Source organism: Grammomys surdaster, unplaced genomic scaffold (assembly GCF_004785775.1).
Source record: "Grammomys surdaster isolate TR1022 unplaced genomic scaffold, NIH_TR_1.0 125671, whole genome shotgun sequence".
NCBI lineage: Eukaryota > Metazoa > Chordata > Mammalia > Rodentia > Muridae > Grammomys > Grammomys surdaster.
This window is the reverse complement of record NW_021620508.1, coordinates 77,992-105,931: the sequence shown is the minus strand read 5'-3', so window position 1 is coordinate 105,931 and position 27,940 is coordinate 77,992. Positions and strand designations below refer to the sequence as shown.

Here is a 27,940-nt window from a genome sequence, read left to right as displayed (position 1 = left end):
CCTGGGGGATTCTGGGCAGGGGCTCTACCACTGAGCCACGCCCCCAGTCCCTCACTGGGGGATTCTAGGCAGGGGCTCTACCACTGAGCCACACCCCCAGCCCCTCACTGGGGGATTCTAGGCAGGGGCTCTACCACTGAGCCACGCCCCCAGCCCCCCATTTTAGGTGAGCAGGGCTGTAGAACCCACTCAGAGTAGAGCAGGGTCTACTCTGACCCACACTCGGAGCTCCTTATTGTTGAATTTTTGGCAAGGGCTCTATTGTTAAGTCCTGCCCCCAGTTTCTCACTGAGGGATTTCAGGCAAGGGCTCTCTCCTTGAGCCATGTTCCCAGCCCAAGCTCAGGCTTCTTGACTTTGGACAGTGAGGGATCAAGGAAGTTGAGCTCTTGCCTGGGACCATGGCAGCCCCTGACTGCTCTAACCCTGTGACACACATATACACACAGTTTCACAGCTGAAGCCCGCCTGGCTTCTGCAGTCCCCTTTCTCTACACTTCTTTCCCAGGCGTCTCTCTCTCTCCAGCCATGTGCACTTTTCAAAATATACACGCAGTGCCAAAGCTTCCTCCGTTCTGCTCTGTGACTGCCCAAGACATTTTTGCTGGTGCCAAATAATTCCAGTGACATTTTTTGACATTTTTCCCCCTACCAGCCATATGTCAGCTGCATCAACTCATTCAGCCCTCGCACAGACCTAGGGGGTTGAAGCCAGCAAGATTCCTTAGCAGGTAAAGGTGCTTGCCCCCACACTGGCAGCCTGGGTTCGATCCTTATGACCCATGTGGTGGAATGAGAGAATGGACTCCTACAAGTTGTCCTCTGATCTCCACACACATGCCATGGCATGAACACAAACACACACACACAAATAAAAATAAATGCAATTTTTCCTAAAATACGGAGTAGCGACCATGGCCCCTCATTGTTATGGCACTGGGGACATGTACTCAGTGACTTGCCTAAAGTGATTAGCAGTCTGTGGTGATCTAAATCCAGGTCATCCACCATATCTACATCCTCATCACTAGCCAAGCACTCAAATAAGCCAATCGCGTGCCGAAATCCCAGCTCTCAAGAAGCTGAGGCAAGAGGATTGCCAAGAGTTAGCGCCCAGACCGAGGTACTTAGCAACAACACCCTTTCTCAACAGCACTAAAAGCAATACCCAAGCAAACAAACAGCCTTGAGACCCAGCGCTGCGGGCTCCACCCCGCACCCGGGTGCTAGCCCAGCCCAGGCACCCACACACCTTGACAAATTCCTCTGTCCCCTTCTGGCGGAAGGTCCACTCCGTGAAGGTCTCCGCGTTGGTCTCACTACGACGCTTACAGGAGATACACAGGATTTTGAAGGTCATCCCGTACACTGCCTCGGTCTCGGAATCCACCTCCACGCAGCCCCCCCAGGCTGAGGAGACTGCGGACACAATAGGCTCGGGTCAGCGAGGCACCTGCCACCCGAGGCAACACCGGGCTCGCTGCCCCACGGAAACCATCTGTTTCCTTTCTACCCATATTACAAACAAACAGTGGATGCCAAACCTGTCCCTGCTTCTCGCTCACTGTATGACCTTGACGAGTCACCCATCTCCTGAGAGCCTCAGTTTCCCACCTGCCTTTCCCCTGCCTCTTAGGTGGAAGAATCTGTCATCTTTATTTCCAAGAGTTGCTAGGTAGAATACGCACACTGGAGGCCCCAGGAAACAGAATGTCACTGTGGTGAGTAACTCCACTCAAGTGCCCAGGTCCTCAAAAAACCAACTGCCTTCTAAGTGGTCAGCATTCCTTATCACTCCCACCATGAAAGAGGTCTGCAGAGCCAGCCATGGGTTGAGAACTAAGAAGACTGAGTGAGGGGGTTCACTCCAGCCCGGCTTCCTTCTCCCCATCTTGCCCTGTCCCCTCTTCCGAAGACTCCCTTGCTTCAAGACCTTCACTCCAAGTTAAATGCTCTTTGCCGCCTCGGGATATTTGCTTCACCCCTGGGTTAGAAGCCTCTGGTTCCTCCTTCACCCTCTTACCTGCCACCTCTTGTATCCCAGCACGCACTAGCTGATTAAGTCATGCCGCCAAGTCTAGCTCTGGGTCTTTTCCTTGTGCCCCCCCCCCCCCCCCCCCCGCCCAACCTCTTGATCTCCTAGTCTTCAGGGCTTCTGGTTCACCTTCCCTGTTGCCCATGTCTCCCCCGTATTTATTCCCCCCTAAGGGTCTCTGAAGGTCCCGGCAAGGCTGTATTCCTCTGTCTTCCCATCACCGTCTCGCCATTACTATTACTGTTGTTGTTTTAAACTCCATCCGGCAAGCATTCTGTCCCTGGGACGGCCTCTCTATCTCCATCCTTTCTTGGTCTCTCCAGATCTTTCTGCTGCTCTCAAGTTTCTCTGTTCCTGGCTCCGGCTCTTAACTCTCTCCCTCCAATGTCCCTATCTGCCTCAGTCTCTCAGTTTATCTCTCCGTCCAGGGCAAGCCCGGAGTCCTCACTCCGTATCCATGCCTCCGGGTTTGTCTCGGGCCCCAGTCCCCAGGCGCTGCCTTCCCCCACCCCTCACGCGGCTGTGGGTGTCACATTGCAGCCTGCGGGGCTCTGAGAGCAGCTGACTCCGCGTCTCCTCGCCCCCGGCCCGGAGCCCGCGGCGGCACTTCTGTGCCAAGTGTCCGCCCCCCCAAGAGAATCCTCTGCATCTCCACGATGCTTCCATGTGGTCCGGGGTCCAGCGACCCCAACGACCTCGCACCGCGCACAACTTCCCAGGCCGGGACTTGGTGGAGCCCGGGCCACTCGGGCGGGGGGCGTCCCGAGCGCCAATGGCGCGTGTCCCCCAGCAACACTCACCCAGCGCCGCACCCACCACGAGAGCCAGCAGCGTCCCCATGGCCGCGCAAGGCGGTGGGCGCGCAGAGCGCGGCGACAGGCGATGGGCCCCGGCGGTGACTGGCCCGGGCTCGGGCGCGGCAGCTGCTGCTGGGGGGGCGCGCCCCCCCGCTCCGGTTACCGCCGGGGGCCCAGCCCCGGGGCCCGGAGAGCAGGCATCCCCGCCGCGCGGCGGGAGTCTCGGGATGCTGCGTGCGCTCGCGCCACAGGGCGCATCAAGGCTGCGGCGACCCCTGCCTGGCTCCGGACGCTGCTCGCGCTCGGGCTCCCGGCGTTGGGGTGCGGACCGCGGGCTCCTGCGCACTGCAGCGGCGGCCCGGGAGGGAGGAGGGAGCCGGAGGAGGGAGGAGGGAGCGGGAGGGGGCGGGATGAATCACCGCGGGGGGAGGGCGCGGCCGCCCAGCCTTTGCCGCAGCGGCCCGGGAGGCGCCCGGCACCGGCCTCTTCGGTGGCTTCGCGGCTTCTGCGCACCCATTGCATGGTCTGGGTCACTCTGACTTCGCTAGACTCTCTGGGGGTGGAGGGACCCTTTTCACTTCCTCTTCTGAGAAAGGTCATCTCCAGACACCCAAGAGGACTTGGAGGACAGTTTGAGGCACCAATTTCCGTCTTCCTAATTATGGAGGTCAACCTTATCCAGTTCTTGGGGAGATAAGGCTGAGACATCCCAGAGACCTACTTCTGACACCTGAGATCCCTCGGACTGGAGGTCTCTGAGCCAGGACCTAAGAGGGCATGGCGGAGCGAAGGGGTCAAGCTAGGTGTATATAGAAAACTCCAGACCGTATCCAAGCCAGAAGGGTACCTTGGCATCCCACAGCTCTGGGGGTCGGAGATGCGGGGTTTCAAAAGGGCCATTCCCGCGATCCCCCGCTGCGACTCTGACGTCACCTTCCCAGCTCTCCTCCCACTCCATCGTCCACACCGTTCCTCCACCGCCAGCACACCAGCTCATCACTGCTTCAGGGCTTCTGCCCTACTTCCGTTCTGCCTGGACACCCCCACCCCAACCCCTCCTACTATCCCCAGGTGATGGAAGGGCTGATTGTGCCGAAGCCCAGGGCTCCAATGTCACCTTCACAGTATTTTCCGTGCCCATTTTGAGTAATCTGCTTCCCTCCTTACTGACTAGATCATCTCGGTTCTTATTCACTTTGTCAGAACAGTGGTCAGTACCTAACATTCTGCGGGGGTTGTTTTGGATTTTATTATATTTTATTTACTCTGTATGTGTGAGACAACACATCAATTCCGAGACACATATGTGAAGGTCAGAGGACAACTTGGGGGAGTCGGTCCTCTTTTTCACTGTGTGGGTCCTGTATGTTGACCTTTGGTGATCATGCCTGGAGGCCAGCACCTTAACCACTAAAGCCATCTCACCAGCTTCTCTTGGTTTCTTTTTTTAGAGACAGAATCTCACAGGCTGACTTCTAACTGGTGGTCTCCTCCTTCAGAATTACCACCACACCACGGTTTTATTCTTTTATATAATTTGTCTGTTTGTTGCCTGTGCCTCCCCCTGGGTGAGGACACTGTCCTGTGTCCAAAACAGGTCCCCAGCACCTTAACTTCTGCTAGGCTCATTATAGGGCTCCGGACCACCAGGACCAAGGTGAGAGAGAGACTCTTGGCAGGAATTGGCTGGCCCTGTCTTAGCTTCCAGTTCAGCATGAAATAAAGTCCCAGAGAAGCCACAGTGTGGGGCAGGTCCAGGACCTAGCAGCAAGGAGCCAGGGACACCAGACACCTTTGCGGTCTGGGCTTTTGCGCCAGCACCTCCTGAGCTGCGAAATTCCTTGTGCAGAAAATAACCCCTTCGCAGCTCCAGTGACCCTGGTGGGGGGCTGGGCGGAGGAGGTAGTGGTGCAGGGGAGGACAGACCTTAGCAGTGGATACAGGGGCACCTTCTCAGAGCCCTACAAGACCATTGTCTGAGGAGCCCTGCTGTGGTAGAGGCAGAGCAGGCTTTTACTCTAACGTACTGAATTTTTCTTGCTCTGAGGTGCTGTCCTTCTGCCCGTTTGCAGGTAGGAGGAGCCAGCTGGAGCATGGCGGCAGCCCAATCACAGAGCTACGGTGGACGGGGCGGGCTTTGCCCTTTGCTTGCTCCTGCTCCCACCCAAACCTTCCACCCCACAACTTGGCATGTGCCCTACCAGAGGTCCTTCTAGCTTGACAGACTTCTTCCTCAACCCAGGGTTTGGAGGAGGACATGGCTGGGCTCTCTACCAGTATCACAGATGGTTGATGGGGAGGTGCCTGGTTCTGGGAGGGATGACATACTGTATAAATCTCAAGATCTGGGGCTAGGAAGATGGTTCAGTGGTTAAGAGCATTTGCTCCTCTTGCTGAGGACCCGGGTTCAGTTCCCGGCACCCACGTGGTGGTTCCCAACCACCCAGAAACTTCAGTTCTAGGGGATCCAGTTCTGAGAACATGGTACATATGCACTCACACAGGCAAAACACTCACTCATGCAAAGAATAAATAATAAATTGAAAACAAAAATCTGGAGATGTGGGGGGGGAATGCCCAGTGTATGCCTCAACGGTGACCTTGGGGGGGGGGGTAAAGATTTTGTCGCAGAGCCTGGCTTGGTGGCACACACCTTTAATCCCAGGACTAAGGAGGCACAGGCAGAGGCAGGCGGTTCTCTGATTTTAAGGCCAGTTTGGGAAGTGAGCTCTAGGACAGCCAGGACTACACAGAGAACCTGTCTTGTATCCCCCTTGAGCCCCCTTTCTCCGCTTCAGAAAAAAAGATTTTGTCCCACAATGAAATGCACAGTCTGGTGCCCGCTGGTGTTCCCTACACGAGTTTCATCCTTCCTTCTAATTCTTCTGTGGTAAATAGTTTTGACTTAACTCTGTGCCAAGACTTGTTAGGAGTCACATAAATGCTGCTCCTGGTGGTGCGGGCCTGACATCCCAGCTCCTGAAGGGCTAAGGTGGAAGCAGGGTAAGGTCAAAGCCCTACTAGGACTTTACTGGGTGAGTTGAAGGCCAGCAAGCAATTTAGTGAGACCCTATCTTACAACAGAAAGAAAATTAGAGATCTAATTATTAAATCTGACTAAAGGCAGCCCACACCCTGGGGAGGAAGATGCAGCCGATCCCTGTGAGTGCAAGGCCTGCCTGGTCAACATAGTGAGTTCCAGGACAGCCCGGACCGTCTCGTAGTAGAACCTCACTCAAAATATACAAACATAAAATTTTAAATTAAGAAATAAAACAAAATGTGAAAAGCCCGGGTGCGAGTGGTACTCAGTGGTACAGTGGTTGCCTAGCAAATGTGAGGGCCTTAGATTCAATCTCCAATACCCAAATATATCAACTCTTCAAGTCTTTTGGATGGCGGTTCTCAATGTGACTCCTCCATGTTCATGGGCTCCCACTAAGGGCTGCTAGGTATGGAGGCCATTGGGACAGCTGCTTTGGGCTTGGATAAGGCAGAGCTGGGCTCGGTGACAGGAACAGGACTCCAGGACCTGGATCGTGACGGCAGGGTGAGTAGGAAGCCCCCATCTGCTCCCAGGACTGCACAGGCACAGCCATAACCATTTCCAACCCTTTATTGGGGTTGTTATTCCGAAATAAATATAATACATTAAACCCAGAGGGTCTCGTGCACCCCAAAAGGTGCCCCCCACAATCCCTGCTGGGCAAAATAAGTTAGTTGGAGGGGGAGCCTGCCAAAGACCAGGCCAGCTCCCTGGCTGAGCAGGCAGTGGCAGCCGGACTCGCACACACAGATCTAAAGTGCATCTTGATTCCCAGGTCTGTGTGGCTCTTGGCGGGGGGGGGGGCACTGTGAGGGGCAGGCAGGAATCTCCCGGCGGCGTTCACACCGTGCCAGCAGTGGCTGCCGGGATTCCGTGTGTCCTTCTGTCCGTTTAGGGGGTATATCTTTTCAATCAGGAGTCCTCAGGGAAAACTGTCATCGGGCTGTGGCTGAGTGTCCAGGGGAGGATCTGGGACAGTAATTCCTTGATGCAGCTTCTCCAAGGAGAACTTCATCTGCCGGAAGAGGCGGGGGAGATGGGATGAGTACGCTCTCTGTGCTGTTCTGCACGGTCATGCTGCCTCACCACCGGGTAACTTCTCAAAGGTGGGACTCAGGTGGTCCAGTTCAAATCCGGACTTTGCTATTATTAACAGTGTCAGGGTAAATGCCTTCATTGCTATGGGCCTATTTCCATGCCTAAAGGTGATTAATATAATCACCCTGATTAATATCCCAGCTTCGGAGAATTATGTCAGAGATTTGAGGGATGCTAGACCTTGACTAAGTACCCAGCCTCGAACCAAAGGGTGCCGCCCGCATACCTTCTGCCTAAACACAGAGAGGAGACAAGATGTTACTACTTAAATCTGAACCATCTGCCACAGGCTGGTGTATTGACTGGTCCCCACTAGATGGCACTATAGCGGAAGGCCGCTACCCCTTCAGGAAGCAGGCCTCACTGACTACTAGGGGAGGTCTGTGAGAATCAGAGCCAATCCTGAGCTCTACTTCCTGGTCTGGTGTTCTCATGCTCCCAGGACACTCCCCGCCCGCCCCAGGATGGTCAGCACATCAGGAGCCTAATACACATTTCCTCCTCTCCTGGTCTGACTGTGAAACATCCTCCACTCGGCTCTCATGTCCTTGAACACTTATTTCTCGCTGGTCTGGGGAGGTTGTATGGCTTTCAGGAGGAGTCTAGCAGGTAGACTCTGGCTACTAACAATGGGTCTTGTTGATTATAGCCTGGCCTTTCTTCCAGTTTCCGTGTCATCTCTACTTCTGGACAGAGCCTTCCCAGTGACCCCGATGGACTACATCAATAAGCCATGGGTCAAAATAAACCTTCCCTCAGTTGCTGCTAAGTGTTGCCACAGGAGGAAGAAGATCAACCAGTTCACCTTCTTTGTGTGTCTGCCACATACATTGGTCACAGAGAAAGTAATTAATCCACAGAACTTCCTGCTGCAAGGCTGGCTGGAGGACTGGCCACTTCTGGCTGGTGGCAGGACAGCCCTGTCATGCTAAGGGCTATTGCTCTCACTAATGTGCCCTGCGCCAGCCCCTCACTGGGGGATTCTAGGCAGGGCTCTACCACTGAGCCACGCCCCCAGCTCCTCACTGGGGGATTCTAGGCAGGGGCTCTACCACTGAGCCACGCCCCCAGCCCCTCACTGGGGGATTCTAGGCAGGGCTCTCCCACTGAGCCACGCCCCCAGCCCCTCACTGGGGGATTCTAGGCAGGGGCTCTCCCACTGAGCCACGCCCCCAGCCCCTCACTGGGGGATTCTAGGCTGGGGCTCTACCATTGAGCCATGCCCCCAGGCCCACTAAACAGAATTTCCATAAATTCCTTCAGTTAGTCCTGAAGCCCTCAGGGACGAAAGCTGGAATCTTTCCCTCATTCTCTGCCATATCAGAGGCACCCACCCCAGTGCCACACACTTTCCTTGGTCTTCCTCAGCCGCTGGCTGCAGTCCTCCGGGGTCTAAGAGGAACACTCTATGGTGACAGTGTATTCAGCATCTACCATAAGTCTGGGCGAGGCTCACCGACGGCAAGAACATTAAGTGTTTACGATGTGCTTGGCCTTACTCCGGATGTCTGCGTGCTCTCAGATTATGAAGGATGGCGTTACTCTCTACTGTTCAGATGATGCAGCCAAGGCCCAAATGACAGTCACTTACATAAGGTCACAGAGCAGTCTGACCTTGAGTGTCCCCTGAACCATACAGGGTGACTTCATCAACCCCTTTTTGGAGATGAGAACCAAATACCCTTATGAGACTCACTCTCCTATTAGCCAACCTAAGCCCAAGTTGGCAGGCGGGGAACCAAGCCTAGTACAGCCTGGCTCTGCTTGGGGAAGGATGAGCATGTGACACCAGCAGCTAATGACAGAGAGGACTATCCTCTGCGTGTCTCCCTAAACCAACCGGCTACTAGCAGAACAGAAAGAGAAGATTCTTACTACAGCCAAGTGGCTGGATCTAGCCATGCCCGAAGGATGTTTTTCCAGGACATGAGTCTTGACCCTTCTGTTCCATGGACCTCCCTAGCAAGCTAAGAGGTCAGTAATGGAACAAGCTTCCTCATTTTATGATGGAGGAAACTGAGCCTCTTGACAGGGAGGCATCTTGACCCACAGCTCCGCGTGGCTGCCTCGTACCTCATCCAGGAGCTCCACGGATGCGCGAAGGATCTGCCTCCACTTGTGCACCTCGACGCTGTGGAAGTGCTTCTGCAGAGCCAAGATCTCTGCCCACTCCGTGGCTGTCTGGGGGAACTTGCTGTGGAGATGAAGAATCTAAATGAATGGTCCCGGTCATCTCAACATGCTCGAGCCCCGCCCCCCAACCCCCTCGAGCCCCGCCCTCAAACCCCCTCGAGCCCCGCCCTCAAACCCCCTCTAGCCCCGCCCCCAAACCCCGCCCTCTCTCCACTTACCCCTTGGCCAGTGCCAAGCTGTGCCAGGACTCGAAGGTATGGGCTGTTCTCTCCAGAGACCAGAGACGGTAGAAGAGGAGGGCGTTGAGGGCGATGAGAACGATGAGGCTGGGGACAGAATCCGAAATCAGGACCCCTGGGATCACGATGGATGCCCTCCCCAGTCAGGCTTGGAGCTCTGCACCCGCCCCCAGCATACTAGCATAACCACACCTTAAAGGGTGCCATCATTACCCACCCTTTCCAGAGGAAAGGGGCTCAGCGAGGGTGATGAATATGTCTAGGGTCACACAGCCCATAAGCAGAAAAAAAGACAGGGTTCGGACTCGGACCTATGTCATGCCTACATGCTTGCTGGCCACACTAAGCCATCTTCCCTGGAAAAGCCAGGGACATTGAACAGGGAGAGAATGCTGCAGGGGGATGAGCTACGATACAGGGGGATGGCAGAGAGAGGACGCCCTACCTCACACAGATCCTGCGGAGGCAGTGAGGGGAAGACAGAGATGTGAGAACTGCCCAGGGCAAGGCTGGTACCAAGCTCTCCCCTACCCAAGGCGGCTCGCTCTGAGCCCAAAGACCACAGGGTTCCCAGGTGATTTTGAGAAACTGAGGCCTCAAGAGGCTGAGCATGTGGCTTGGGTCAGCTCTAACTGGGGTAAGGGGTCTGACTTGCTTTTCCTTACTGTCCTGCCCTTCTCATACACACTGGCCTCCAAACGCCTGGTGCCCAAGGAGGTCTCAGCTCAGCCGTCCCTGGCTCCCCCAAATCTGTGATGTCTTCTCATCTTTGGCTGCCGTGACCTCCCGTACCAGCTCAGCCCCCTCCCTCTGGTCTGGCGACAACTCTTCAACTCCTCCACCATCCCCATGGGACACTCGGTCACTGCTGTCTACAGCTTCATTCAGCTCAGGACTGGGTGCAGAAAAACAATGTATCTACAACCTGACTTCTTTTGAGTGACTAACTTTTTATACTTTGTCTCTTCTTCCAGAAATTTCTTCCCTCTGATCTCCCTTGGGCCCCAGGGCAGCTGCTGTCCCAGCAAGAAAGACTTCTCTAAGACAAATTGGGTGGCATGTGGGAACTCCGCTGAACACATCCCAAACACCATCTCATGCAATCCTTGTTCTGGCTTGAACCCACATCCCGACAAAAGCAGAGGCCCAGAGAGGCCAAGCATGTGTTCCACATCACACAGCCAGGCTGCTAACCCATGCTGGTCTCCTTACTCACACAATGCTGATGAGAACCAGAGCGCTAGGGATGCCTGCCCCGGGGCCCTGATCCACGGATGGTTCCGAGAAGCGAGAGCTGAGGGAACCTGTAAACAACAACTTGGGGTGAGCCAGGAGCACCCCAGGGACCATCTCCTCCAGGTGCCTATCTCGAGGTAACGTACCTGAGGTGTGCATGCTGGTCTGGGTGCAGGGGTCTGGGTCTGGGTGCTGAGGCCCATCTCTGTGGCCCCTCCAGCTCAGGGGCCGCTTCCTTCTCCGCAGGCCTGACAGTATTCCGCGAGCGTCTTTCCCTCCTTCCTCCAGGGACAGCTTCTCTGCCTTGGCGAGTTCTCGATCTGAGGGACAAGAGACGGCTTGGTATGCTGTACCCTGCTGGGCCACAGCCGCCCCTGCACCACCACCCGCCCCTGCACCACCACCCGCCCCTGCACCACCACCCGTCAGTCCCCTACCCAGGTGATGGAAATAGTCTTCGATCCCACTCCATGAGTTCTTCTCAATGAGAGACTTTACGAGGCTCCACGGTTGCTTTCGGTAGCGGATCTCTGAGGATACACTAGGAGGGAACAAGAGAATTCCGAGGTCAGGTTTGTAGGGGGAATCTACAAACCCCAGACTTCTAATTCAGAAAAGGGTCTTTGTCACCTCAAACCTAGTCCTCGGCCTCTTTGGCTTCCCCCACCCACGCTTACATTTAAGGCACGCTTTAGGGATCAACCTGTAAAAGTCTTTGGTTTGGGGCTATACTAGGGATTGAAACTCCGACCTGCTGAGCAGGAGTTCTATGGTTGAGGCCTACCCTCAGCCCCTCCCCGGTGGATTCTATTCCAGTCCCTTTTTTTTTTTAAATCCTGTAACAGGGTCTTACAAATTTGAACTCACTGCAGCCTTGAACCTGGGATCTCCTGGTCCCAGACTTCTCAGTGCTGAGATTATAGGCTTTGTTCTCTATCTACAGAACCTATCCAGAATCTACTTATTGTCCCCTTTGCCACTCCCAGCTGGTTCTAGTCCCTACCTCTACACCTAGACAGCAGAGTGGGAGGGCTTCTCTTGGTCTCCCACTCCGTCCCCATTTGTAACCAGAGGAAGCCTATCTATGGAGTTCATTCAGGGTCCTCTGGGCTCAGACTGATTCCCTGGATGCATCTCACTCTTACTGCTCGACTCCAGCTACTCCCATGCTCCTGCTTCTCTACTCTGGCTACTCTCATGCTCTTGCTTCTCTTCTCCAGCTACTCCCATGCCCCTGCTTCTCTACTCCAGCTACTCCCATGCCCCTGCTTCTCTACTCCAGCTACTCCCATGCTTCTGCTTCTCTACTCCAGCTACTCCCATGTTCCTGCTTCTCTACTCCAGCTACTCCCACGCTCCCACTTCAGGGCCTCTGTACTGGCCATTCTGCATGGAAGCTCTCTCTTCCGGCTATTACGAAATATTCCTTTCCCAGAAGGCACACCCTTGGTCATCACAGTGCAACCTCCTGCCCTCTCACTCCAGCCTCCCGTGAATTTCTCCAAAGCCAGGTGAGGTAGTGAACTGAAGCACATTCTGCAATCACTTAATTCACTGGAATCTCACCAGTGGAGTTTCAGGTCCCTTACAGGGGAATCTTTGTCCCCGAGACCTAGAATCTCTACGTTCAGCGCGTGCTCAGTGTTCAAAAAACAGCTGAGCGCATCGACTATTCTATTCACAATGACCTCTTCCAATGCTGGGTGGAAGCAGCCCTGACCACTGAGGTGAGGTAGAGATAGGGCACACTCGGGATCACCGAAGCCGGGCCTTGTTCCGGGCCAGACCCAGGATACAGTATCGGTGGGCAGTGTAGAAGTAGTCCTGGTACGGGATGCCCTGGGTGAGCACCTCAGAGTCCACCACGCACCCGCCCGCCTGTGGGCCGCGCCGGAACAGCGTCTGAAGGGGACAGAAGAAGCAGCCGGGAGGTCAGGGTTGCTGCTCCACGGGGCCAGCCCGCCCCGGCAGCCGGCTCCCCAAGCCTACCTGTGTCTCCACCACAGAGGCGCTCTTGGGGCCTAACTGATTGCTAATGGGGATGGTGTAGGTCAGGACTCTGCGCTGGTGGCACTTGCTGTCACTGCTCCAAGGGCTCAAGGTCACATCTGGGAGGGAGGAGGAGAATGAAGAGCCCGCTCCCCTTTCTTGGTTCCCAGGCTGTAGGAAACCCAGCCTTTCTGGAGGGTTTCAATTCTCAGGGGACTCGTCCCCAACTGCACCGCCCTACACCGTGTCTCCGTCATGCCGCCCGCCCCACTTTTAGTTTAAAAGCTAAAACAATTTAGACGACATCGGTAATGACAGGCTGGGAGCTTCTGACACCTTCTGGGACCACCTCAGCCTTCGCCACAGTCTCGGCTTCCTTTCTGTAGCAGGTTTGGTTTCTCCCAAGCATCAAAATAAAGGCACTCCAACCTTTGTGACACCTTTTCCTGGAGGTCCCCTGAACCTTCACACATACCAGGCGCCACACTGAACCGAGGACCTCCCCACACCCTCCCTTTGGGTCCCCACTGCACCATCCTTCAGGTCCTCAGTAGAGTCCTAGGCCTTGCCTTCCCTAATATGTTAGGTCCATTGTCTTGGGGAAGGTGGCGAGGCAGATTTGTATGTATATGCAGTGACTATGCCTACGTGTGAGTGCACCTGCATATGTGTGTGTGTGTGTGTGTGTGTGTGTGTGTGTGCACATGGGAGCGTACATGTAGAAGCCAGAGAACAACGAGCGGTGAACCTCGTTCCTCTTCAGGTGCTGTGCACCTTGTTTCCCTGAGACTGAGCCTGTCACTGGCCCAGTGTTCACCAACTGGGACAGGTGGGTTGGCCAGGCCTATCCTGCTAGACCCCTGCTCAGAACCATGTGCCACAATGCCCAGCTTTTAACGAATTTTTAGATCTATTTTATTCTTAGTGTTTTTTTGTGCTTGTGTGTGTGGTATGTGTATGTGTGCGGTATGTGTATGGCCGTGTGTTGTATCTGTATGTGTTGGGTCTCTCTCTGTGTTTATCATGTGTGTGTCTGTGTGTCTTTGTGTGTGTATATGTCTGTGTCCCATGTGTCTCTGTGTGTGTGTGTGTGTGTTTATGTGTGTGTCTGTGTGTATCTCTGTGTGTGTCTATGGCTGCCCAGTACTCTAGGAGTCTGAGAGAGCAGACATTAGCATTCGTTGGTTAAGCACAGCTACTGCTGGAGGCCCTGCTCAGGTAGCAACTTGTTCACACTAACACAAGCACTACACGCGGCACACCCAGTGTGCAGAAGAATCAGGCATGGAGAGGCTGGAAACCCTCTCTAAGGCCACTGGTAGCCAGAGGCAGCACGAAGCCTGTTTGTTCCTGCCAGTGCCTGACGCAGGATTCTCTGCTTCCTTTGCCCCCTGACCTGTGAACTTGCGCTGCTGCAGGAAGCTTTGCAGAAATGGAGAGTCCGAGAAGAGCATCTGCTGCAGGCGTTCTGCACCCACGTGGAAGACGGAGTTGATGAGGAGACGGCCAGAGAGGTCAGGCAGCAGTGCAGCCAGGTCACCTGGGAGACAAAAGTGTCCTCATTATGTGGGTAAGTCTCTGGGTTACTTGGGGCCAACTGTTCTTCCTCATCCTCAGGCCTCCAGGGTGGAAGGGCAAATTCATCTTCCTGAATAAGAGATACCCAAGAATCTGAAACTATATTCACTTCGGATTGGCCAAAGGTGGGCAGACGCCCCAGCTCAGTCAATAAAAGCCACTGCAATGGTGTCCATTGGCACAGACCCTTACGGTCAACTGGAATCATCTGTCATGTCAGACCAATCGGAGCCGTGTCTGAGACTTTTGCAGTAGTCACTGTGTCGTACATGTTGGGAAGCTAGACCTAGGGCTTTGACTCTGGGCTCACAAGAGTAAAGTCTACCTGAAAACTAGTATAGGGGAAACAAATGAAGCCAATTTTACAGCCTGCCTTTTTTGGCCACATAACCACTGATGCAGGGTTCAGGGAATGCAGTTTGGCCGACGTCCCGGCCATCTGCATGATTTGCCTTGTTATATCAATGTCTCTGCTCTCCCTGGTCTCGACTTGAGTATAAACAAGGTAAATGAATGGGGGGGGGGGCAGCTACTGCCTCACCTTCCTCCCCAGTGGATGAGGATGAGTTACTGGTGTCTGTCAACAGTTCCTCTCGGGCCAGCAGATCCAAGGGACCCAAGGCGGAGGTGGGCCCATCCGGTGGTGCCGGCTCAGCGCTCAGTGGTTCTGCTACTGGAGTCACTGTCTGGCTGGAGGAGGCATCCAGCTGACTGTCTGTCTGCTCTTCTTTGTCCTCCTCGGCCTGCAGAGAAAGGGCTTCTTCTAGCCTTCCTTACCTCAACCCCAGCCCAAGGGTTGTCACCGGTTAACTCTGGCCACAAGTGTTTGATAGACTAAAGTTTAGGTCCTGGTTAGAAAGACCAACCCTGGAGACACGATGTCTGTACCTGGGGGCTCTTGGCTAGTCTCACAGAGGCCTCAGGACCACCCAGTGATGAGGGCTTGTGTGGATGCGTGGCCTACAAGCTTTGCTGCCCGTTGGTCTCCTATCAGTCTCTCTTGCTCCCCCTCTGTCTCCACCTTTCCCTCCTATTCCGCTACATTTGCCCGATTCACCTCTATTTTCCTTGTCTGTCTTCCTCTCTCCACCCATCCGCAGCGCGTCCCTCTGTCAAGCCCCTCCCCCTTTACTGATCTTCTGTGCTCCCTCCCCCATCCCCAATCTTCCCATCTCCCCCCAGGCCCCCCAAGCATCCACTTGCTCACCCCATGGTCTGCATCGCTGCTGGCTCGAGAGAGGTTTGGGGTGACCCGGCCACGCCTTGAACCCACAGGGCTTGGCTCCTGGCTTCGGTCAGCCACCCCTGAGGGGCTGATGTCGCTGAGTGCAATCACATCTCCCACTTCTTTGGGACTCCTATGAGAGAAAGGAGGAAGTGGGCGATGGCTGGACCCTCCAGTCCCCACATGTACACTCACTGTGTCCTCCTCCCCTGCTTCATCCCCCCCAGGCTTTTTGCACAGTAACCTCATGTCTGTCAACAATTCGCCTCTGGACAGCAGATCCAAGGGACCCAGGAAGGTCCCTCATATATCACTTTGAGCCACCCTCCACTTTCAACTCACCCAAGGCCATTCAGTTGCAACGGGCAGACATAGTCTTCATCTTCACTGGTGAGGCCCAGCTCCGAGCCATAGCACTGATGGACCAGGTGCCAAAGTTCTCGAGGGCTCAGTGTCTAGACATAAGGAATATGAGGCTGGCCTCTTGTGTCTACTGCCTGGTCACAGCAGTTCCCCCAGCTTCCATGAGAGGGCAGCATGGCTATCCACTCCAGACTCTACCCATCTCTACCTAGCTGGCATCCATCACTAGCTCGCCTCTTTCTGCAGAGGCTGGGCCCTGGGCCCTACAAGCCACACCTTAGCGTAGTGTTCTGGCTAGGGAAAATTCTCATGTTTACTGCGAAAGATCTGGAAACTCCATAAGGACAGACCATGTGCTCAAGGTCACACAAATGACCCGGTGAGATTCAAAGCCAGCCAGATTCCAGAGATGTCCAAGCTCTTGCCTCCAATGCTGTCTGGTCTCCAGCCTCCTCTATACACCCTCAGCAGCTGAGCGTCCCACTGCACACTGATTGGCTGGGCCCCAGAGACAATGAAATAATAACCACTAATGATAACAGCCAGGGCAGTTGCATTCCTGTAAGCTCTGCATAAGTGCTACCTCTGAGCAGATACTAGTGCAACATTATCGGGATTTCAAGACGAGATGTCCCCAGTAACCCATCCAAGGTCACCCCGCTGGGAGGTGACAGGGCTGAGAACAGAGTCCCAGCAATGCCTAGTCCACTCAGCTTGAGATAAGTGACATACATCACTGAGTCCCACCCACACCCAGTCCTGGGAGCTCGGAAGTAAAGATGGTCCCCTTTGCCATACACAACTGCTTGCTGATGGGAATAGACCTGAAGGGACTTCCTCTGGCCTTGTCCTCTTTGGGGATGGTGCCCCATCAGGCTCCTGAGAGGAGGGAGGTCTCTGGTAGGTAGTCTTACTTTTGAGGATGGCCAGATTGGAGCTGCCCTGGGGGATGAGCGCCCCAGAAAGGGTGAGGCACACAGCTGAACAGGGTTGGGAAAGGGTGTCTCAGAGGTGTCAGCAGTGTTGGTGGATAGGTGTAATGATAGCTCACTCTATGTCCCTTCCACCCCGCTAAGTATTACCTCACATGGAGGCTTCCCTCGGCACTGGGAACCAGTCTGTACCAATCCCTTCCTCCTTCGTCAGGGACTCTGATTCAATGCTAGGCACAGGAACTCTCAGCGTACCCCTGGTAAGACCTCTGGAGGAGCCACAGAGGCAGAAGGGCCTGGTGCCCACAGAGAAGAGCTGGGAGTCTCCTATGAGTTCCAGGTCCTCCCTAGTTAAGCCCATCCTCCTGAGTCCCATCCATTCCCACCTTTTCAAGCAGCGCATTCTGCCAGAGACGGAAGATGAGGAGGAAGCAGCGGTCTCGGGCCCCGAAGGAAGTGAAGAAATGCTGCAGAGAGAGAGGCATGAGGATAAAGGAGAGCCAGGATGGGGCAGGGAAGCCCAGTGGTCACCACTATGGGGAGGAGCCTCCTGGAGGTGGTAGGAACCTTCCCCATGCTTGAGGCAGAAGCAATGCCCAGTGCCTTTCCTAGCCCTCTTTGCTGTCAGGGATGGCTAACTTTTCTAGCTCTGGGCTAACAAAACACAAAGGGATGTCTGCTGTCCCATCATCCCCTAGTCCTTCCTGTTTCCCGTCACCTCAGAGTGACACAGCTGTCTCTCAACCAAGCAGGTATGGGGCAATAATTGAGGACAAATGCCAGGTGTGGTTCTTGCTGACCCAGTACTAGGGGCAGTGGAGCCAAGATTTGGAATTTGAGGTCAGCCAGAGCTACACAGTCAGACCCCGTCTCAAAAACAAACACACAAACAAACAAACAAGGTCTAGGGGCTGGAGAGATCACTCAGTGGTTAAGAGTGTCTGCTGTTCTTGCAGAGGACCCAGCTTGGGTTCCCAGCACAACTTCAGGGAGTTCAACTCCCTGAAGTTCTCAAGGGGACCTGACGCCCTCTTTTGGCCTTCATGGGCACTGCAGGCACGTGGTACACATGGACAGGATAAACAGCTATACCAGTAAAATAAAAAGAAATAAATATTTAAAACAAACAAGCAAGCCTTTAATCCCAACACTCAGGAGGCAGGGGCAGGCAGATCTCTTGTGAGTTCAAAGCCACCCTGAACCACATGGTGGGTTCCAGGACAGAAAGAGCTGCGTAAGACACACTGTCCCCAAAACAAAGAGCAAACAAACGAGTCTAGGGAGATGGCTCAACGGTGAGTTTTTTTTTTTCCAGAAGACATATAGCCCTGGGTTCCTACTGCAGCTTTAGTGGGGGTCTGGGGGAAGATCTGAACTGCTGGGTTCGTGGGAAATTTTAGAATCACTGCATTACAGGACATCTATGTGAAAGGCCATTGCATAGGAGAACACTGTAGGGGCCCCAGACAAAATGAGTGGGGCTGGACCATTGCGAGGGCCGAGACAATAAACAGGCCAAGTTGAACACAAACGGGGCTCTGCTGTGATCCTGGCACGTGGAACCCCACGTCGGTTCACCACTTACCTTCTCACTCTCGGTACAGATTTGAATGGCATTGGGGATGAGCTTAGCCGTCTTCTCCTTCTTCAGACAGGTCACTTCCTTCAACTGGATGGAAATCTTAAAGACAGCACGGGGCAGTGAGAACGAGCCGGAAGCCCTGCCGGCCCTGAGGCCCCTCCGCATCTGCCTGCGGCCCGGACTCACTGTGGTCTCCCAGCGGAAGATGTTGCTGTAGAAACAGATCCAGTTCTCAGAGAGGTAGAGGCGGCCCTGGAGGAGGATCTCTCGCTGCAGGGCACAGGAGTAATCTGAGAATGGCGGAGGGAGAGACAGGCAGACATGTGAGTCACGTGCTCTGGTCCGGCAGCCCACAAACCAGCAGGGAGGCAGGACAGAGGCCAGAGGCTCCGGTCCAGGTCAGAAACTGAGGCTGGGGGTATAGAGACTCACCCACGATGAGGCGCTCGGCTTCAGGAAGTTTGCTAAACAGTTTCCGAAAGTCCTCGTTGCGTTGTTTGTATGTGGGACACAGCATCTGTGCAGAGGTTTGGGGCATGGAAACCTGAGTGCAGATTCCAAGCCCCTATTTGTCCCCCCCAAACTTCCGATCCTTCTCAGTCTTCTTAGCCCTTGGGGCTTCTTTGTTCATAACACACATGCCTCTGTAAGAATACCTGCCATTTACTGACTTTTAAATAATTATTTATGTGTGTGTTTTTCTTATGTATACATGGGTGCATGGTGAGAGTTCCCAGTGCAGGTAGAGGCCAGAACAGGGCATCTGGTCCCCTAGAACTGGAGTTACAGGCCGTTGTGAATGCCCACATGGGTATTGGGAATCAAACCTGATTCCTTCGTGAAAGCACTCAGTACTCTTAACCACTGAGCCATCTCTCTGTTTACTGCCTTCATGTAAGAGCCAGGCCCTGTGCAAGGTACCACCACCACCTGCATCACTAAATCTTACCCACTCTTCCCTCTGGCCGCACAGGATTAGGCTAATGTTTCTCAAGGGGGTTGAGGGGAGAAGAAGACCCACTCAAGGCCACAGAGACCATAAATAGCAGCATGGCATCCTGTGTGTTGAATAGAAGTGTCTGATGTGTGGTTCTTTATGTATCACCCACTCCTTAACTGCTCTCTCTGGCCTGGAGCTCCCAGCAGGCTTACAGCCCCGTACCATACCTTTATCAAGCCCCACGTGCAGGTAAATACTCACACTGTACCAGCTCTGCATCTTCTGCAAGAGAAAGAATCGAGTCAGGAGGAGCCCTGTGTTCTCTGTCCTTGCTACCCTCTCCTGGCCGGCCCCGCCTGAGCTCACACCCACCTTACTGTTGCGGATGAAGTTCCGGCTGCCCAGGCTCTGGGTGCTGAGTGTCCCGGACACTCCGCTCTTCTCAGAGGAGCTGTCAGACCCCTTTTCCACCATGGTGCCTGGTTCTGGCTCAGGAGCCGAAGGGGGGCGGATTGGGGGCAAGAGCTGAAGCCGCTTCCGAAGAGACGGGGAGCTGCTTGGTGAGCTCCGGCCAGAGTGGGGCGTGGTGCTAAGGAGGGAAGGAAGAAGAGAGGGTGGGGGGAACGGGTTAGGGGGCAGGGGCAAGCCTGATTTTTGAAGGTGGGTCCATCTTCTAGTGGCTCCATCTGCCCATCCATCCATCCATCCATCCATCCATCCATCCATCTATCTACCTGCTCACTCATGTGTCCACCAACCTAGCCATCTGCCAGCCTGTTAGTACACCTGGCCATCTCTTTTTCTATTTGCCAGCCTAGCCATTTATCTGCCTATCAGTTTGTTCATCCATCCATCCGCCAACCCAGCTATCCACTCATTTATGGATCCTCCGCCCGCCTAACTACAGCCCATCCATCCAGTCATCCATCTACCACCTATATACCCGTCCATCTGTCCATCCATCCTTCCATTTGTCCATCCAACTATCTGTTTATCCATCTGCCAACCTAGCCAACCACCTGCCTATCAGTTCATCTATCTGCCCATCCGTCCATCTGTCCAACCTTCTTTCTATCCACCTCCCGACCCATCCATTCACATCCTCCCTGCCTCGCTAGCCCTGAACAACCCTTTGCCTCTACTGCTTCATTATAGCCCAAGGAATGATAACTCAACATAAGTTATCATTATGTGGGATTATGGGGGATTAAAGAAATCAAACTGTGAAGTCTCTCTAACACAGTCAGGCACACAGTGAGCCCTCGACAACACTTGGTATTTTATGACCATATGTGAGAGTCAGAGGACAAGTTCCGGAGGTCAATTCTTTCCTTCCATCAGGGGATTGAACTCAGGTCATCAAAATTGTATGGCAAATGCTTTTACCCATATCTAAAACATAATCTTACTAATTTATTCATAAAGCAAACCTTTATTGATCTGTGACACTCAAGATGCAAACCCAAGAACCCCTCTTTTTTAAAGTGTTAAGACACTTTTAAAAAGCATTATTTTATTTATTTGTGCATATGGGTGTGCTTGCACACACTGTTTATTTGTACTACAGATGTGCAGCGCTGGTGTAGTCCAGAAGAGGATACCATAGCACCAGGAGCTGGAGTTACAGGTGGTTGTGAGTCCCAATATGGGTGCAGAGAACTGAACTCAGGTTCTCTTCCAGAGCAGTATAGGCTCCTAACCACCAGAAGCCATGTCTCCAGCCCCAAAGCACCTTTCTTAATGTCCTTTCTTTCCTCATCTCCAATCTGTCCGTGACCCCCACCAACACCACCTCAAAAACCGTCTTCCATCCTTCCTTTCATTACTGCATCTCCCCATGTCAGCCTCCGTTCCTTTCCACACAGATGGCACACAAATTTTCTTCTCATTCTCTACTGCTCTCTCTGCCTCAGTCTCTCCTCACCTGCAGCCCAGGAAGCTGGTGACCAGCTCGCTGAGTTAGCTCAGGGTTCTCTAAGCCCAATCCTGGCTGTCCCTCTCCAGGTGACCATCAAGTCTGATTTCGATGTGACCTGCTCTCATTATTTCCCTGGCCTCATGTCCCTCTTCTGTCCCAGTCATTCCAGCCTCCTCTTGTTCTTTAAGCTCCCCAGGGTCACACCCTGTATCTGTGGTTCCCTCCATCTGAAAAGCCCCCTAGAGCTTCAGCCTAACAAACTCCATCTCATTCACCCTCAGACATCCTTCTCCAAGGTCCCTCAGCCTGAAAGAGGTCCTTCCCTCCCTCCTTCCCTCCTGACTCACCCACACTATCTACCATCACCCTGTTCATTTGTTTACACAGTTTCTTTATTGCCTGCCCTAAACTGTGAACTGGAGGAAGTCTTGGTTGCTGTCTGTATTCTTAGCACCTAAACCAGAGACAGGGCACATAATTAATGCTTATCAACACTGCGGGGCTGAATGAACAGCCCTGATCTGGCTGAGCCCAACATTAACAGAGACCTGAAGTACGGCTTGGTTCTGGCAAGTTAACGTCCTGCCGGAGGCGGACGTTAAGCAAACAGAACATTCTGGTAACTGTGCAAACATCAGCTGCCATAAGGACAGTGGGGGTGAGCAGCGGAGACTTTAAAGGGACGTTGTTGTTGACTTCTTATCAGGATTCTGTCAAGCACTCTGAGTGATTGATTTTATCGTTTTATCACCGCTCAAAAACACTGTGTGCTTGGGCCCAGGACTGTCCAGCTTTACAGTCGAAACCGAGGTTATGAGCGAGAGGTACCGGCAGAGGGAGGAACAGCTGGTTTCTGGGATTCTAACTCCCGTACACAGATCTATTTGGGAGTACAAGTGGTATCTCCTCTGTCAGGAACTTTTTCAGGAATTGGTCCTTTCTACCATGTGGATCGTGGAAATACAACACGGGTGGCTGGGTTTAGTGAAACACGCTTACCCACTAGGCCATCTCCTCTACTCCCCCAGGAAGTTCCTTCAAATGTCTCTCCTGTCTAATTTTTAGTTCATGCCGGTCTCTCTGGCCATACTGCCCCTGCTCTTCTTTGCCCTGCAATTTTTTTTTCTTTTTTGCTGAGCTGAGAATTGAATCTAGAACCTAGTATATGCTTAGTAGACATTATTTTACCACTGAGCCACGCCCCCAGCCCTTCACTGGTGGATTCTAGGCAGGGGCTCTACCACTGAGCCACACCCCCAGCCCCTCACTGGGGGATTCTAGGCAGGGGCTCTACCACTGAGCCACGCCCCCAGCCCCTCACTGGGGGATTCTAGGCAGGGGCTCTACCCCTGAGCCACGCCCCCAGCCCCTCACTGGGGGATTCTAGGCAGGGCTCTACCACTGAGCCACGCCCCCAGCCCCTCACTGGGGGATTCTAGGCAGGGGCTCTACCACTGAGCCACACCCCCAGATCACCTTTTCCTTTTTATTTTCAGGCAGGGTCTTTCAATAAACTGTACAGATTGGCTTTGTACTCACTCAGTAGTCTAGACTGAGAGTGAACTTTCAGTTGTCCTGCCTCAGCCTTCTGAATAGAAGCTGGTATAACAGGCCTCTGCCATCATGCCTGGCTGGTGTTGCTTTTGTAATCACACCAAGCAGTCACTCAAGACTCACTCACCTACAGGCACGGCCATGCCTGGCCTTTGCAAATATTATACAGCACTTCAAGACTCTAGTGCACTGCTCTGCTTTCTGCACGTTCACATACCCTGCTGGGGCAGCAGTCACCCCGATGGTGACTTTTCTGTGATGATAGCTCTATGGGTTTCTGGGGACATGCCTGAGGGCTGTCTTAGTTCCCACTCCGCCACAGCCCTGCTCTGATGGGATGCAAGAAAGGCATTCTCGTGATTCGTATACAATAAATTCACTTTATAAATTATATGACTAAATAAAGCCGCTATGGCTCCTCCCTGGGCCTCTACAGCTCCCCCTGGGCCAACCTGGTGCCGTGGTCACCATGATCTGGTGTCTGCACTCTGTCCTGACTTACAGTCCGACAAAGCCTATTCCCACACTGAGCAGGCCAGAGACTTTCCCACCCTCCTTATCCCAGGAAAGCCCTTGACCCTTTCCTGGCCCTTGTGATGGGAACCCCCTCTTCTCCGGTTCCTGCCTTCATTCTTCTCTCTGTCCACATGCCCTTCTCTCACTTGACATAGGCAGAACTCCCCCCAACTCTCTGCTATGCTCAACAGACATATCTCTATGCTCTATTTGAAATCACACAGCCCTCTGCCTATCCCCCTCACCTTCCCAGTCCTCAGAGCTTCTGCCTGAGACACACTGTGCCCCTGGCTTCCATCTTGTTCCCCTTCTAACATATGCCCATGAGGAGGCACCACCATGGCCTGAGCAAAGCGATCAGGCTTGCTTGCTCTCTCCCGGAGCCTGGATTCAAGCACACTTGGACTCAAAGGACATAAGGCTTGCAGTGTCAGAGCCACAGGGTGGCGTCTACACCTTCCCTAGCTGTCTACATCTTTCCCAGCCTCGCTTTCACCTGGTTTTCTTACCTCCTCAGGCTACATGGAGAAAAAACGATATGTTAGCAAAGGGATGAAGAAACAATGTGTGATAGCTTCCCTTTTGCACAGCTGCAGAAACAAAAGTGACACCTGTGCCACCAATTTTCCTGGGACTGTCCAAGAAGCTATGGTGACCCTGGAGGGGCCTCAGCCGGTGCCCTAGGTCTTCCTATAGCTGTCTAAACATACTCAGAACACGGTGGGGACATCGGAAGCAGCAGGTCCCAACTACCTGGCTGCACTACACAGGGAGCCGGATCACAACAAAACAAAACAAAACAAAACAGACCAAACAAACAAAACCACAGAAACTAAAATAATGGCTTCTGACATTTGCCTTTGCTGTAAAGTCACACCAGCACAACCCCCCCGCCACCCTACCCCCAGAACATGACCACCGACAGCATCAGGAACCTGTTTGAAACACAGATTCCAGCCAGAGGTGGTGAGGTACTCCTGTTAATTCGGTAGGCCAGGGCTGAGGCAGGAGGATCACAAGTTTGAGACCAGCATAGGCTGCAAAGCAAGATTCCATCTTAAGGACCCCAGAGTTAGGGATGCGTATGTAGCTAGAGGGCCTTGAACCCAGTGGTGAGGGCCTGGGGGCATGGCTCGTCAGTAGACTGTGGAGCTATCACCAGTGAGGAGTTGGGCATGTGAGTCAGAAAAATCTACCCATCAGAAGCTGGAGGATATGCCTTGCATGTACAAAGGCCTGGATTCCATTCCCAGGACTACCACAAAACAAACGAGAAACAAACCCCTACCCGCATCAGAAACCTCGACTTAAAATCTGATGCGCATTGAATTCTGACAGAATAATTAGGAGCAGAGAGGGCTTCTTAAGTGAGCCAGACTGACTGGAAAGCGGGCAAGGCTCACTGAGGCCAAGGGCTGGGGACAAAGAACAGAGCTGGCAAGTGTGGGGAAGACAGTGCTGGACTCTCTCAGGACATCAAGTTCAGGGCCAGGAAGGAGGCTGGCAGGTCTGAGAATGGCGAGCAGCCAGCAGAACAGAGGACACATGGGCTCCCAGTGCAGACCTGAAGACCCTGGGCCACCTTGCATGTTTCTAGAGAGAAGATCACCATGGGGGTCCCTGTGGGTCTTTTCTCACCTCTGGGCTAAAACTCGGGCCTGAAGCCCCAGGTCCACTTGAGGGCAGGCAGAAGGCACAGACGAGGCAAGTTCATCCCCCTTGCTCTTGGATGAGACAAAGAGGAAGTTCTCAAGGGCGGGTAGCAGAGCCCTAGGGTGGCCCAAGTCAGCCAGCCAGCCAGCCAGCCAGTCCTGGGAGAGTGAAGGGAGGGGTCAGAGTGGCGAGAGGAGGACCGTTAGGGGGCGGAGACTCAGAAGAGAATGGTGTTTTTACTGTGCAGATGCTCTGGCTTCCTAGGCCTCAGAGTGGGCCTCAGCACAGCAGGGAGAGAGGGCACACAGGTGTGTGGGAAAGGCAGAGCTGGCTGAGGATGCAGAGGGTGACAGGCAAACTTGCCCGAAGGTGAACGAAGTCTCTCCCACCTGTCTGTCTGCCTTTCACACGCACAGGAGTGTCACAAGCATAAACAACCACAGCATTGTAAGCACGCCAAACTCATAAACAAATGCCAGGAAAGTTTTACACACACACACACACACACACACACACACGTCATAAATATGCTACAGTCACACAGAATCCCAGAATTAACTCCAAATTCAGAGAAACACAGTAAGTCCCACACAAGTTACCTTCATATATCCAACCACGAGAAAGTTTTACAGAGATACAGAAGATCAAAACGAACAGCAAACCCCACAACAAAACCATTCAGACCTCACCTAGTCACAGGACCCAGTGACCCAGACATGCATCCCGAAGGGAAGTTAAGTCATATCAACCTACACATCCTGACTGTCCCTCTAACTGCAGGGTGTTCACCAGGCAGAGAGAACAAAGCAAAAGCCAATTCTCAAGGGTTGAGGAACGGAATTTATCAGTCGTCACAGTGACAGAGAACCCTGACATTCCCATAGACAAGGGGGACTTGGGAATAATGCTGTACCAGATACTGAAGGGGCAGTATGAGGACGGGGGGGGGGGCAGGCTTTACAAAGCAGTTAAGGTTACACCCAACATCCCAGGAGGGAGGGTCCTCAGCTGAGAAAGCCACAAGGGGTCTCTGTCTCTTTCAACAGACAAAGCCACAAAGGGTCTGGGAGACAAATACAATCTCCCACACACCCAAGGCATGCAACAATGCCACATTTGGATACACTGGAACTTTCCCACAGATGGAACCAGAGGTAAATGAGCCACCCACAGGGCCCAGTGACACAACACTGTCACAGGTAGACACAGGGAATTTCTACTTGTTCGCCGAACCAAAAGACGTTCAAATGTGGATGACAGGCACACAGCAGCCGAGCTCCAACCACACGCACACAAACTAACATAGCAATGAGAGCTCCCACCGTGGTAACTCAGATGTAATTCGTGGTAAAGAATAGACGCAGCCAGCCAAGAGGCACGGGTGGAATGGTGTACACTCGGAGCCCCAAACCTGCCTCAAGACACTCCAGAGTCACAAGGAGGCACAAGCTCAGAATGTGTGTGATTTACTCGTGGTGCCACCAAGAAAATGAGACATGCCTCACACACAACCACAATGGGTCCAAAAGCCCCAGATACACTCGACCTGGTCGGTAGCCATCACACAGAAGATGATAGATAACACACAGACAGTCATACAACACTGCTCCAAAGGATCCCAGCTGTTACACACACACACACACACACACACACACACACACACACACACACGTACGCACACACGGCGCAGAGCTCAGGCACTTCCAGGGCACAATCACAAACGGAACCCCGCAGGCCCAGGGGATCAGCCACAAGTGGGGTGGGGGGTCAAGTCGGAACACACACGACCCCCACCCCGCCGAGATCTCAGGCTCAAAGAAGCTCCCTCCCCCAGCCCCCACGACAAACCACCGACCGGAGGAGCTGTGGGGCCTGTCCAAAATTGCGGGGGGTGGGACTCTCACAGTGGTCCTTTCATCTGGGTGCCGGGTTAAGGCTCCTCGAGGGGGTCGATCCAGGCCTAGAGGAGCTCCCCGCTGCCCATACGCGTCCCAGGCTGGCAGAGATGCCCCAAGCTTGGGTCTCGCCGCCGGGCTGCAATCTCCCATGCACCAGAGACACGTGTACCCCCTCCTAGTCCCCATCGGGGTCGCTCCTACATGCACCAGCTCTGGAACCCCACTCCGACCCCCTGCCCCGGCCAGATCGTCGGCATCCCCGCTCCCCACCCCGAGGACCCGGGCTTACTCGAACATGGATGCGGCGCCCCGGCTGCAGGGCAGGACCCGGCCGGCTGAGCTGAGATGGGCCTCCCGGGCCTCGCCTGCCTCGGCCGCCGCCTCCACCGGACCCTGCAGCCCGCACAAAAGGCCGGAGCCGCCGGAGGCCGCCCCAGCGTCAGCGACACCCCCTTCCTGCTCCCGCCCCGCGCGTCACGGCGCCGCCCCCGCCGGGAGGGGGACCTGGACGCGAGCGCGGGCCTAGGCCTAGATGGCTGGGGAAGAGTCCGGCTGGGAGACTTGGCCTTACCGATGGACAGAAGAAAATTTTTATTTAAAATGAGCAGCCTGGGCGGGTGTGATAGCGCACTCCTCATATCCCAGAGGCTGAGGCAGGAGGATTGTCGTGAGTTCGAGGCGAGCTTGAACTACACAATGAAGTCCAGGCCAGACTGACATGCAGAGTGAGAATTTGTCATCAAAACAAACAAGCAAACAAGACAAGTCTAAATACCCTGGCCTTCTCCTCTAGGACCAAGAAGAGTCTCTGAGAAGTGGGGTAGAGGTGGGTGACAGGTTGATGCTGGGAAGAACTGGCCTGGGGCGGAAGTCTGGGGGGGAACCACAGCTGGAGGGTGGAAAGCCTCTTCCCGCTCTCCCCACCCACACTCTGAGCCTCAGTTCCTGCCTTAGAAACCGTCACTTTTCTGCGTGTGTGTGTGGAGACTCCCCAGCCTAATCATGCAGACCAAGTCAGACTCCAGCCCACCCGGCCCCTAGCTGTGCTGTGTGAGCTTGGGCAAGTCCCTCAGGCCTGGGGAGCCCCCTGCTCTGAAGCAAGGGGTTTCCCCAAGAACAGGACAGGGGCGGGGCTCATCAGCGCTTTTGATACTGGGAAGGCTGCCGAGCTTCAAGACGGGAAATGACCATACATTGCAGTGTAGGACG

General features: G+C 54.0%; 2 protein-coding genes across 4 annotated transcripts in view; both read right to left on the bottom strand.

Annotated features, from left to right (window-relative positions):
- The window catches only part of Scn1b (sodium voltage-gated channel beta subunit 1), a 10,192-nt gene extending 7,006 nt beyond the window's left edge, over positions 1-3,186 (bottom strand). Inside the window, exons 1-2 of the mRNA XM_028787612.1 lie at positions 2,835-3,186; positions 1,252-1,418 (exon numbers count right to left, since the gene is read on the bottom strand). Of these exons, the coding sequence (XP_028643445.1) occupies positions 1,252-1,418; positions 2,835-2,874 (207 nt within the window). The 5' untranslated portion in view covers positions 2,875-3,186. The remainder of the gene's footprint in view (positions 1-1,251; positions 1,419-2,834) is intronic.
- Positions 3,187-6,429: 3,243 nt separating this feature from the next.
- On the bottom strand, positions 6,430-27,595 carry Gramd1a (GRAM domain containing 1A). Of its 3 annotated transcripts, none has more exons than XM_028787566.1 (19): positions 27,507-27,595; positions 19,565-19,781; positions 19,454-19,474; positions 18,685-18,769; positions 18,439-18,542; positions 18,256-18,351; positions 17,057-17,137; positions 15,718-15,830; positions 15,358-15,508; positions 14,692-14,893; positions 13,969-14,112; positions 12,573-12,691; positions 12,343-12,485; positions 11,021-11,124; positions 10,730-10,903; positions 10,564-10,651; positions 9,327-9,434; positions 9,049-9,169; positions 6,430-6,892 (listed from the first exon to the last, which is right to left on the bottom strand). In XM_028787566.1, the coding sequence occupies exons 2-19, from the start codon at positions 19,664-19,666 to the stop codon at positions 6,800-6,802; spliced, it is 2,049 nt and encodes a 682-aa protein (XP_028643399.1). In that variant the 5' UTR covers positions 19,667-19,781; positions 27,507-27,595; the 3' UTR covers positions 6,430-6,799. The 3 variants fall into 3 exon arrangements, with proteins under 3 accessions (XP_028643399.1, XP_028643398.1, XP_028643400.1); XM_028787565.1 differs by lacking the exon at positions 27,507-27,595 and adding an exon at positions 27,021-27,287; XM_028787567.1 differs by lacking the exon at positions 27,507-27,595 and adding an exon at positions 24,819-24,884.
- Between the last annotated feature and the right edge of the window lie 345 nt (positions 27,596-27,940).